The sequence below is a fragment of the Mauremys reevesii genome, linkage group 1 (genome assembly GCF_016161935.1).
Source record: "Mauremys reevesii isolate NIE-2019 linkage group 1, ASM1616193v1, whole genome shotgun sequence".
Classification (NCBI taxonomy): Eukaryota; Metazoa; Chordata; order Testudines; family Geoemydidae; genus Mauremys; species Mauremys reevesii.
In genome coordinates, this window is record NC_052623.1 from 18293672 (window position 1) to 18305371 (window position 11700).

At 49.7% G+C, this 11700-nt stretch overlaps 1 protein-coding gene across 2 annotated transcripts; it reads right to left on the reverse strand.

The window, feature by feature from the left end:
- Nucleotides 1-1197: 1197 nt before the first annotated feature.
- Nucleotides 1198-9604, reverse strand: SERPINH1 (serpin family H member 1). 2 transcript variants are annotated; one of them, XM_039515561.1, is made up of 6 exons: nucleotides 9486-9587; nucleotides 7273-7316; nucleotides 5272-5885; nucleotides 4285-4383; nucleotides 3601-3833; nucleotides 1198-2495 (listed from the first exon to the last, which is right to left on the reverse strand). In XM_039515561.1, the coding sequence occupies exons 3-6, from the start codon at nucleotides 5852-5854 to the stop codon at nucleotides 2193-2195; spliced, it is 1218 nt and encodes a 405-aa protein (XP_039371495.1). In that variant the 5' UTR covers nucleotides 5855-5885; nucleotides 7273-7316; nucleotides 9486-9587; the 3' UTR covers nucleotides 1198-2192. The 2 variants fall into 2 exon arrangements, with proteins under 2 accessions (XP_039371495.1, XP_039371504.1); XM_039515570.1 differs by lacking the exon at nucleotides 7273-7316 and having other exon boundaries at nucleotides 9486-9604.
- Nucleotides 9605-11700: the final 2096 nt, after the last annotated feature.

Consider the following 11700-nt stretch of genomic DNA (forward strand, 5'->3'; position numbering starts at 1 on the left):
GCCCGTGCCCCCGCCACCACCACCACTCTGTTGGCGATGCTTGTCAGAGCTGTAACTGGCGGTGTTAAGGACAGCATTGCCCTCTGGGCTGACCTGTATGGGATTTTGGCACATACGCTTTACTGTACTTTTGTAACTTCATCTACTAAGAGACAAGATCAGGTCACATTTTGGCCCCTAGATTTAGGTATATACACAAAATTCAGATCAACTTAAAACTATTGTGGAAGTCAATTTACCAATTAAACCTCTGTTGGCCTCTAAAATCCAGATGCTGCAGGGTTGGGCTTGTACTCAAGAAGGTGAAAGTGAAACAGACAAAGTAACTGTAACCAGTCCAGTTTCACTGTCTACCCTGATTGCAATCAGCATCAGTGACATGGAAAGTAGATTAAAATGAAAAAACAATTATCTAACCCTTTGTTCTAGTTTTGCTGTGACATTGTGTGTAAGAAGCATTAAACACATACTTAGGAATCTGTAAGATCAGGACCATTTATTTTTTTTAAATACAAGCTTCAACCTGATAATGTCCCTTGGGGAAAAATTCACTTTCATCCATCAACTCTAGGCTGGAATTGGATCATGAGACTTGCCACTTCTCACGCATAAATACATAGCTATAAATACAAGTGTTACCCTATGTGCCTTATACAGGTTCAGCCACTGGGGATTGAACCCTCTTGGGAAGATGATTGTGTAGAAAGGGTCATTAGGAAGCCAGGCTATGGAAGATCTAAAGTCTCAGAGAGGTGTCAGCGGTAATCTTCCCCTCGGGAGATTGTTTGGGCTCTAACTTTCTAGTTGCAGAGAGAACCTTCACAATGTAAACTGTTTCTTGCCCAGTCTGTCCTGACAGACTGAAACAAAAGCACCAAGGGACGTGAACTTCCTCCTCTCCCTTCTAAGGGGGTTAATGGAAACTTTCGATGGCAGGCCCAGTGCTGGGGAGAGTTGTCTGCTCGGTAGCTCCCTAGCCTGAAATCCTCTTGAGCCCCAGAGCAGGTAGAGCACAGCTAGCTGCAGAGCAAATCACCCCTCCCCCAGCTGCACCTCACCTCTCTGCTGAAGGGACCACCTGAAAAAGGGTCTTTTAATCTCTATGGCCCATTCTGGCCTTGGCCCCTTTGCTGAGACACCTCAGTGCTGTGAGATTTAAGGTGTTGGGTTTTTTTTTTTTTTAAACTAGAGTATTCCCAAAGAAGCAGATTTTTGCAAGATTTCAGCTGTCCCTGGGTAAGGCAGGGATAGGTTATTAGTCTGTGTTCAACTGGAAGTAGCTGGGGAGATATTGCACATTTCAGAGCATGGCTAAGTGGTTTAGAAGGTACAGGGAAAATTCATACTTGTATCTATGTTTGTATGTGGGCCACAGCATCTGAGCACCTACTTACTTGTATGGCTGGTGGTTACAGTCTGTTTCCCCCTCTAAAGTAACCAAAATGGTTACACTAACGCCTGGGGGTTCATGTCTCCTCTCCCTTACACCTGCATCTATCAGGAGTGCCCCATTGCTGTCAGTTGCTGTAAGTGGGAGCACGCTCAGTCCCTGCCCCTCCCTTTACCAAGCAAGATGCAGGCAGAAGAACTTCAAGGAGGGAAGAGATAAAGGGACCAGCCCCCCCTGGCTTCTAGCTCAGCCAAGAAACCCCCCAGTGCAAAGAACCAGGGACAGTGGATGTATGGGAGGCAAGCTGTCCCCTAAGCACAAAGCTGAAGGAAGCTGTCAGGGAAAAGGGATGGGAAAGCAGCACTCCGTGTATCTAGAACAAAGGGCACAACAGAGACGGTGATGCAAGTGTGTGGGCTGGTACCTTTACTGTGGCCTCGGCTGACAGTTTGCATCCTGGCAGATGGTGCCATCGTGCTTGGCAGAAGGATTTATTCTATGCAGGAAGGAGGAAGAAGACACAGACAGTAACCGAAAATCTCAGCAGATATGCCACTGATTGGGAACAGAATCCCAGTGAACTGGTCCTTCCCATTGTTCCTGGCCCTTTCACCCCTTTCCCTCCCACCTTCCCTGTTCCTCCCACGAATTTTCTTTTGGTGGAATATTTTGGCGAGGTAAAGTGTATGCTGGCTTTAACATCAAAATGCACTCTGGTCCGGCGAGCACCCATCAGGTCGTAGAGAACACAAAAGAACATTTCCCCATTTAAAAAATCCCCACCAAAACCTGAAAATTCAAACTACAATTCATCGCGCATTTTGTCCCCTTTGGGCCTCACTAGCCTGCCAATGAAAAGAATGGAGTTGGTTTTATTGTCCTTGATCACAAAGACGAATGGGTGATCGGCATAGAAGAGTTTCGGGTTCCTCATTTCTTCTCGGCCGTAGATGTCGGCATCAAAGGGGTTCCCCTCGGTGTCCCACTCGAGGGCCGCGGCATGGAAGACGTTGGAAAGGTAGAGATCTTTCTTGCCTGAAATCTTGGACAGGTCAGCCTTGTTCTTGTCCATTGCTTCAGTCAAGCCAAGGTCCGCTAAGTGTTTCTGTGATGAAAGACAGGCGGGTTAGACTCCTCGGGAAGACACTAATGTTGTTCGTTCATATGCTCAACCAGCTAGATTCTGCTCTCAGTAGTGTAAATACAGGGTAACGCTCCTACGCTCAGGGAACAGGCCTAGCTACCTGGGGGTGTTAACAGTGGGATGTGGCTCCTTGGATCCTGAAAAGAACAGGTTTCAGAGTAGCAGCCGTGTTAGTCTGTATCCGGAAAAAGAACAGAAGCACTTGTGGCACCTTAGAGACTAACAAATTTATTACAGCTTTTCTTTCGTGAGCTACAGCTCACTTCTTCAGATGCATAGAATGGAACACACAGCCAGGAGATATTTATACATACAGAGAACATGAAAAGGTGGAAGTATGCATACCAACAGGAAGAGTCTAATCTCCTGTCTGTGTGTTCCATTCTACTCTGAAACCTGTTCTTTTCAGGATCCAAGGAGCCACATCCCACTGTTAACCCCAGGTAGCTAGACCTATTCTATTTTGAAAAGAACAGGGGAGTTGATGGAGCAGTTTTCCTCCCCGTTTTGCAAAAGTGTAAACGAGCTGAGTAAAATGACAATACATTGGCTTTAATCCATAAACCCAGAGCCTAGCTTAGAGCCAGGCAGCCATTTAAGCAGAAGTGTTAGTCTAGGTTTCCACTGAATGACACAGTTTGTAAGTAACAAGCTCACCATGTATAGCAAACCAACTTGTGTATAACACACCTCTAATTGCCCCATCTCCCTACTTTCAGGGCTGGAGAAGAGAATTCCCCAAGTGCAGGACAGTGGGGATCTGGTTAGAACTACATACGCAGATCTGATCAAATCTGCCTATTCTAGGCTCCTCAAATGTAGTTCTTATAGGTCGTGCCAGGGGGATCTTAACACGTCCACTCAGGGAAGCTGCCAAGGCAGAAATCACAGTGTCTTCTCTTCCCTCACCATCCTGGTCTCTTACAACCTTCCCAACGTTGGCAGAAATTTCTCCACTCATACACAATCATATGTGCCAGCCTGTCACTTCAAAGCAAAAGGTAGGGGAAAGACCCAGGAACCATCCTTAGCAGCCAGTCTGGTTTATGGTGTCAAGAGACTTTACCTGAAGATCGTGGCTGACTTCCAAGCTGACTTTCGGCAGGGAAATGGCCACAGCTCTCTTCTTCAACTTGCCGATCCAAGTTTTCAGTTGCTCTCTGGTCAGCAGCTTCTCAACCCTCTCCAGTGGCTCCACATGGTTGGGCATGATGAAGATCATGCTGGAGAGTTTGTGAGCGAGAGGCATCTCCACAATCTGAAGTTTCTCAGCCTCATCATCAAAGTAGTTGTACAGACCTTTAAGAAAAGAGTCGCAAGCAGAGGCAATAAGGGTGAGCCATGGGAAGCAGATAAAAGCTACCTGGTTCTGTTGCTAATTTGCCCCATGTTTTCAGTGGAGTGCAATCTGGAGACTGTCTAGTTTACCGGCTCTAAAGTAGACAAGTGTGGATAGTGACTGAGAGCTGCTACTATTCAGAGCTCTGTTTGATGCCCCAATTCTAGATCTCCTATGGAATCTCTTCCTAATGGAAGAGTGTCCAGATCTAAAGCCACCAACATAAATGGCATTAAAGCTTATACTAAGATTGGCGTAAAGCTGCGTAGTTTTGTCTCATCTGAAAGGCTGGTGGGGAAAGAAAAAAAGGTGAAAAGTTGACCAACTGGGCTAATATTATCTCTGTTGTAAATCAACAGGGTGGATTTAGTCCAGCAGATCTTGGGGCAGGGAGCATAAGCTAAAACTTACCTGTGCGGTGCATCATGGGAACTCCCACTGTGTAGGAACGGGTCACCATAAAGCCACGGTTGTCCACCATCTTGTGATGGAACCTCTCATCCCAGTGAGCTATAAATGGAGGAGGAGGAAAACCCATCAGTTAACAAGAAATGGGAATGGGCTGTGTCATCACGCACAAATTTAACTCCAGTAGCCCAGCAAGAAACACCCTAGACTGGTGAGCATCTAAGAACCCACAATTTGTCCTACCAAAGAGAACACCAATATATGTAGTTCAGTGTCTTGTCTCTGGCTTTATAACAGATACTTCGGAGTTTTAAAAAAATCCCATTTTTGTTATTGTGCTAATTTGGGGTGAGACTGGGACTAGCAAATTCCTTCCCCGCCCCCTCCCAAAAAAACCAACCTTCTATCCTGCAGCCTGAAGTTTATTTACCATGGCACTGATTTATTTAATATACACCTCTACCCCGATACAACGCGACCTGATATAACACAAATTCAGATATAACGCGGTAAAGCAGCGCTCCGGGGGGGCGGGGCTGCGCACTCTGGCAGATCAAAGCAAGTTTGATATAACACGGTTTCACCTATTTTATCTCCCGAGGGCAGCGTTATATCTGGGTAGAGATGTATGTCCTCTTGAAGTTTCAGATGGAGCAACTAATTCACTTCCACTCCTAAAATAAGATTTCTGTTGCAAGCTCCAATGGCTCCTGTTTTTCACTCCAGGGCATTTCAGCTGTGGGGCAAAGATCCCTCCGTATAAAGCCCTGTAGGACTCTAGCAAACTCTTTGAGCCTGTGTCTCCTCTCACTTGCCCCAGTGTGCAACTCCACTGATTTACACCAGTGTAAATGGGAGCTGAATTAGGCCCTTTGTGTCATTTACACCTAGATTAGGAACAGGAGGTGAAGCCCAGTATTGGCTAGCGGGTCCCATCTGCACTTGATCACTCATCTCATTAATTTAGAGCACCCTCTGCATTTAACTTACGCTTGAAGAACATGGCGTTCACGATCAGGGCCCCGTCGGTCTTCTCCACATTTTTGGTGACCTCGGGGAGCTTGCCATCGGTGGTCTGGGAGGCCCACTCGTTGATGGATTTCAGGGCACTCCTCTTGTCCCTGAAGTTGATCTTGGAGTGTTCGTAGTTGTAATGCTTCTTGCTGCTCTTCACAAAATCATCAGCAAAGCTGATGGAGCTGGGGCCATACAAGCGGTTCCCGAGCTTCCAGGTGATGTTGCGGGCGGTGGAGTTGCTGACCTCGTTCAGGAGCTCCGAAAGCCCGCCGTGAACGTAGTCGTCGTTCAGCTTGTCGGCGCTGAGCACGGCCTTGGCTTGGGAGGCTGTGGTGGCCTTGCCACCGAGTGACACCAGGCCGAGCGAGGAGGCCACCACCACGGGAGACACGAGGATGTTCTCCATGTTCTTGTCTTTAGCCATCGTGTGGTAGAGGTTGAAGGCGAGAGTTGTGCTGCGGTCAGCTAAGGCGGTTGCCTTATCGCTCAGCTTCTTATCTTCCGAGGGCACTGCGGCCGCTAGGGCACAGAGGGCCAGGAGGTTGGTCACCCACATGGCTTCCACTGAACGTGATGCTGCTGTGAACCTGCAAGGCAGCGAAAGGTTCAGAATTGGTCAGACCACCTTCCCTCCTAAAGCCACGTCAGCATTTAGACTAGTCTAAGCTCTGATGCTTCCAGTTATCCCCATTCCTAGAATCCAGTGCGGGGAAGCGAAATAGCGTTCGTGATGCAATCTGATCTGCATCTGTGGTTCGCTTCCAATTTAATAACTTTAACAGGGTTCCAATTTCCAACCAGGCTTCAGCCCAGCCTCCCTTTTTTTTTTTTTGCAGGTGTGAACTAACACCCTCAAAAACTGCCCATGTGATTAACTGCAGAAGTAAATCATGCTATGTGGAGAGAGAAATGGTAGCTAATGCTTGAGAGTCCAAACTGCATTCTGAAACAAAGGGCCTGTACATTTTGAAAAGAAGCCTGGTCTCTAACTGAACATTAACTCACTGGTTTCCTTTCGGGACTTTAAAGTGACATGATCAGGCAAGTTGGTTGGTTCAAAGACCCAGGTGATAGGCTGGAGATCTTTTCAATTCGAGGACAGTGGTTCAAATCCAGCTCAAGTTAGGAGCAACTGAAAAGCTGTGCTGTTTGGTGGCCCAGTGGCCACCACAATCAAGGTAGAACATTGCAGGCTGGAATCAGTCACCTCTACAGGCTTGAGCTCTTTAACCCCAGCAAGCTGCCACATTTGAAGAAGCAAGTAGTCCCTGGTGTACACCCAAAGGCTGGCTAAGTGCTGCTGCCCCCCTGCCGGACTTGTACTTTGGGCTCGAGGGTGCTCCAAAAGGTCTAGAGAGCTCAACATCTTCCCAAGCAAAGCTACCTGCTTATGTATATTAGGGGTTAAATTCCTCCTCTATGCCTGAGACTTTTTTTGGTTGTATGAAGTTATCTTTGTGGTAGCCAAAGACCGAATGCGGAATTGTTCAGCCATCCTGCCAAGTGCTGTGATTGAGCTCCATTCTTGAGTCATTCTTCCCCCTGGCTGAGGCTGGTCTGAAGTTCAGTTCCTGGCATGCAGCGGCAAGCAGTAGCCGGAGTGGCAGCATTAGAGTTAAAGAAAACAGAACAGGAAATAGAGGCGGGCCCAAGGAATTACACACACAAAAGAAAGCATTTGTGCACGTAGCCACAAGCAGACATGTTGCAGTTCACAGGATGGAAATTATATAGCCTTAGGGATAGGGTTAATTTACAGCCTAAGATCCCTTCAATAATAAGCCTTGTTGAAAGACTGAAAATGAAAAGCTACCGACTTTAATTTGCCCTGGCTATCCAAAAGAAAGACTATTTAAGACACATACACCAGTTTACAATCTCCCCATCTGGATGTGGGGCTGGGATTATGCAGTTAGACAGTTTCAAACTTTTTTGTGTTTTTTTTATTTTTTTGTTTTCTTCTTCTAAAGATACCTTGAAACTTTTTCATAGTGAGGTCAACGTTTGCCTTTTTCATTCTGAAAGAAAACAGATACAGAAAGTAGTTCCCTTGAGAATGGTGCCTGGTTTAAAGCACGTGCTAGATCTTTAGGACAATTCCATTACTTCAGAGAGCAATGAAATCTAGCCACCATCCAGGAAGCCGCTGTGCCCAAACTTTGCCCACAGAAGGGTTGAATCAGCAAATGTCTAGGTCTCCCCAAGGACGATGGAAGTGCACAGTAACAACAGGTCTCAGCCTGTAAGTTCCACTCTGTTCTGAGCAACATCTCCAGCCCTTGAATTATGTGAAGGGGTTGTGTTAGTGAGACAACAGCATTGGCCTGTGTGTTATAATTTAGTGCGGCGCTGATTCTCTAGGAGCTCTTGCTTCATAGCTTCCACCCACACCCTGCACTCCCCCGGATCCCAGTCTGCAATGAGATGCATGCAGGCAGATCCTTGTGCCAGCGTGGCAGGTCTATCTGGGGTGGGAGTCATCTTGCAGGATCAGGGCCTTAGATCCCTTCCACACACATACTAGATCAGAACAAACTGCATGACAAAGTGACTCACACAAATGTAATAAGCAAACGCCCTTTGGGTGTTAGTAGAGAACTTGCACTAAGACAGCCTGAGGCTTTGCATTTTGACAGAGCTGGTTTTAGTTCACAGTGAGAGAGAACAAAGAGCTGCACCCGTATCCCGAAGGCTGTAGGTTTCCTCCCTGCTCTGCGGCAGTTCACCCTTTGGGCAGGGGGACCCAGGGCTCACAGGGATAGAGGGAGCTGTGGATACTGGTTTAATGCTGGCTCTGAGCTGGAGGGAGGAGCAGACACCAGGCCCCTGGGACACTGCTCCTATTGTATCCCTCCCCCTCATGTTACTTCACTTTCATTGCTTGGGATACTTAAACCCAGGCACCTCTGCTCCCCATGGTCTTGCGGATCTGTGGGAGCATCAGTGGCAGCTCCTTCCCATGGCTGCCTCTGGTGTGGGGCAGCCTGGAAGATGGACCCCTCTGGTGTGGGGCAGGAGGGGCTGCTTCCCTCAGATCAGTGGAGCCCAGACCTGCCTCCCCTCAAACTGCAGAACGGCAGCAGCTGCAGCCACCCAGTTCAATACCCCACAGCCCCAGTCACCCAGGAGCTGCCCCCGCTCCTTTCCTCCCACATCCTCCACAGGGCCAGGGTGGGGCATGCAGCCCCCCCAAAATGCTCCATTCTGATCCTCCCCACACCCCACCAATCCCCAGGGATGGGGGAGTTACCCCCCCCCAAAACTTTCTAGGCTGCTGAACAGACTCCTGGGGAGAGCCTGACATTTCATCCTGACACCAACCCCCCCACCCCATTCCCAGTCCTGCTCCTCCTCCACACGGGATTTCTCAGCAACTGGGGGATATTCCGTGGGACCCACCCCCCTACTCTCCACCACTCATCTCCCCTAGGCCAGGGAGAGTCCAGGCATCTCCGCTGCCCCTCCCCCTGCCATAGGGACATTCTGGGGTGTGTGTCCCCCGCAAACACACCCAAGCCCAGGGAGATTCTTGGGTGCTCCGCCTCGCCCCCACGGCGACATTCCACGGTGCTTCCCCCCCACCCCATCCTGCCACGGGGACAACTCCGGGGTGTCCATCCCCCCCCGTGCACCCCCCCACCCTGCCACGGGGACACCTCCGGGGTGTCCATCCCCCCCCGTGGACCCCCCACCCTGCCACGGGAACAACTCCGGGGTGTCCATCCCCGTGGACCCCCACCCTGCCACGGGGACAACTCTGGGGTGTCCATCCCCGTGGACCCCCACCCTGCCACGGGGACAACTCTGGGTGCCCATCCCCGTGGCACCCCACCCTGCCACGGGGACAACTCCGGGGTGTCCATCCCCGTGGACCTCCCCACCCTGCCACGGGGACAACTCCGGGGTGTCCATCCCCCCGTGCACCCCCACCCTGCCACGGGGACAAGTCCGGGGTGTCCGTCCCCGTGCACCCCACCCTGCCACGAGGACAACTCTGGGTGTCTGTCTCCCCTCCGTGCACACACCCGCCGCGGGGACGCTCCGTGCACACCCGCACCGTACCAAGGAGCTCCATGGGGCGCCCCCCCGCGTCTTGCTGCTGCTCCCCCCTACCCCCACCCCGGGCACAACCAGACCAGTGCAGCCCGGTGCTTGAACCTCCGCGGGCCCCCTGCGGAGCCCCTCACCTGGAGGGGTCGCTCCTGCGCCGCTGGGGCTCGCGTCGGGGCTGGGGCGCGGGGCCGGCGCGATTTGCAGCGATCGGAGCGTCCGGCACCTCCCGGTGTGTGTCTCCCTCTGCAGAGTCCAGCCCGCGGAGGGGGCTATATAACCCGCCCAGAGAAACTTCTAGAAAGTTGGAAAAGTTGCATGTTTAAATGGGAGGCTCCGAGATCCAAAAAAAAAAGCACTTTGGAGCCTCCCACTGGCAGAGTGCCCCCTCCCCCCATCCCACTCCGGAGAGCGGCTGCAGGGTCCTACTGCTTGGTGGCTTGCAGGCTGCAGCCTCTGGTGCCGGAGCTGCGACCTGCAAAGGCCAGAGGTGCCTGCGCTCAGGCCTGGCACAAATGAAGACGCACTGGCTCTTCTCCCCAGGGTAGGGGTGGGGAGCTGAAGCAGGGAACATCTCAGGCCCTGATCCTCAAAGGTATTTAGGCAACTAACTCCTATTGCTTTCACTAGGAGTTGGGCACCTATCCCAGTCAGTGACTGACTCAAAGTGATACAACTTGTCTGTGAGGAGCAGGGGCTGCAACTCAGCAGAGAGAGACATGGCTCCTGCACCCCGTGGCTTACAAATCACAGCCCTGGGCCTTCAAACAAGTAAGCCTGTGCGTAACTTTATTCGCCTGAGCCGGCTCGTAGGGCTTAGTGGGGCTACTCGCTTGATAAAGTTACACACGTGCTCAAGTGCGTGAAGGATCAGGGTTTATATACAGACAAAACAATAGAGTTTATTAGTGGTGTAATCCCACAGAAGGCCATGGAGTTACAACAGGGATGAATTTGGATACCAGCTACCAGAAACCATATTACAAGGAATAGTAAATATAGTATCATCATCAAAACAACTAAATAAAGGCAACAGTTGTCTGAGCAGGACTATTTAGGGCTCATGACGGATCTGATATTCAGGTGTGTCTAGGGTAACCAGAGAGCAAATGTGAAAAATCGGGACAGAGGGTGGAGGGTAATAGGAGCCTATATAAGAAAAAGACCCAAAAATCATGACTCTCCCTATAAAATTGGGACATCTGGTCACTCTAAGTGTGTCGCTGATTTCAAGATGTCTGGTTTGACCAAGGTCCCTGCCATCCACCTGTGTGTCTGACTCTTGCATGTCTTACTTTTAAATGACTAGATTTTCACAAGGCTCCTCATTTGATGTCACAGAATGTGAATTGCACTCAAAGCCATGATGGGAGCTCAATGCCAGGCTACAAAGAGACACAGCTGGCTCAAGACATAGTGTGTCACTACTGTGGACAATGTTCTAGATACGTAAAGCTTTCCGTGCTATTATTTCTCTCCCCACTCACTCCCCAATATTTGGGCTGCTGGTGCGGTGAATGTTCCACACTGATTGCATTTAATCCAACTTCCAAATCCTTTCAGTGGTCCAGCCATAGGAAGGGCTAAGACATAGCCATGCTAGCGCTGATGGAGCTAGTGCACTAAAAATAGAATTGCAGTCGTGGCGCTGTAGGCTAGCCACCCCCACTAAGAGCCCATCTGAAAGCCTAGGTAAGTACTCAGGGCAGCTAGTCCATCCCACCATGTGCGCCGCTGTGGCCACACTGCTATTTTTAGCGCACTAGTGTTATCAGAGCTAGTGTGGGTATTTCTATCTGAAATGGAAATGATACCTCCAGCTCCTGTGTAAACACACCCTAAAACCGGCAGAATTCTTTTGTGTGTCTGAGTTTTACTGAAGCACGGTGCTTTGAGAAAACTTTGGCAAACTTCTACACACTTTGAAGCAAGCTGGTATGGATATGGATTCACAGACTGGAAGTAATTTCACTTTCATTTCAAGCTGTCAAATCTGTTGTTTAATTCACCTTAGTGTGGCATCAAGGTAGAAAACGTTCTGGGGCTTATTTTCATTGACCTTAACATCACAAGGCCCGTTACAGTGCCAGAGCAGTGTAGAAGAAGTCTTTTTTTATTTCCTCCCTCCCTTCTAAGCACCATTCAATTACATTGTTCATTCTCTCTAATACTTCTTTTTGCCTCTACAATCACGCTGGCTACCTAGCAAGCCAGGTGTCTTAATGAATCCCTGTTGGTGTGGTAGAAAATAGCATAAAGTTATAGCGTAGGACCAGAGACTTTAGCGACCCAGCTTTGAATGCTCTGAAAAGTCGCCGTACGTATCAGGTGTGCAATGTAGCCAAGCCAGCA

Excerpts from the sequence above, each read along its gene's own strand:
- SERPINH1 (XM_039515570.1), bottom strand. The coding sequence starts at position 5,854 with ATGTGGGTGACCAACCTCCTGGCCCTCTGTGCCCTAGCGGCCGCAGTG. Across the intron at positions 4,384-5,271 it reads GAACGCCATGTTCTTCAAGC|CTCACTGGGATGAGAGGTTC; the intron begins GTAAGTTAAATG and ends CTCCATTTATAG. Across the intron at positions 3,834-4,284 it reads TCCCATGATGCACCGCACAG|GTCTGTACAACTACTTTGAT; the intron begins GTAAGTTTTAGC and ends CTTTTCTTAAAG.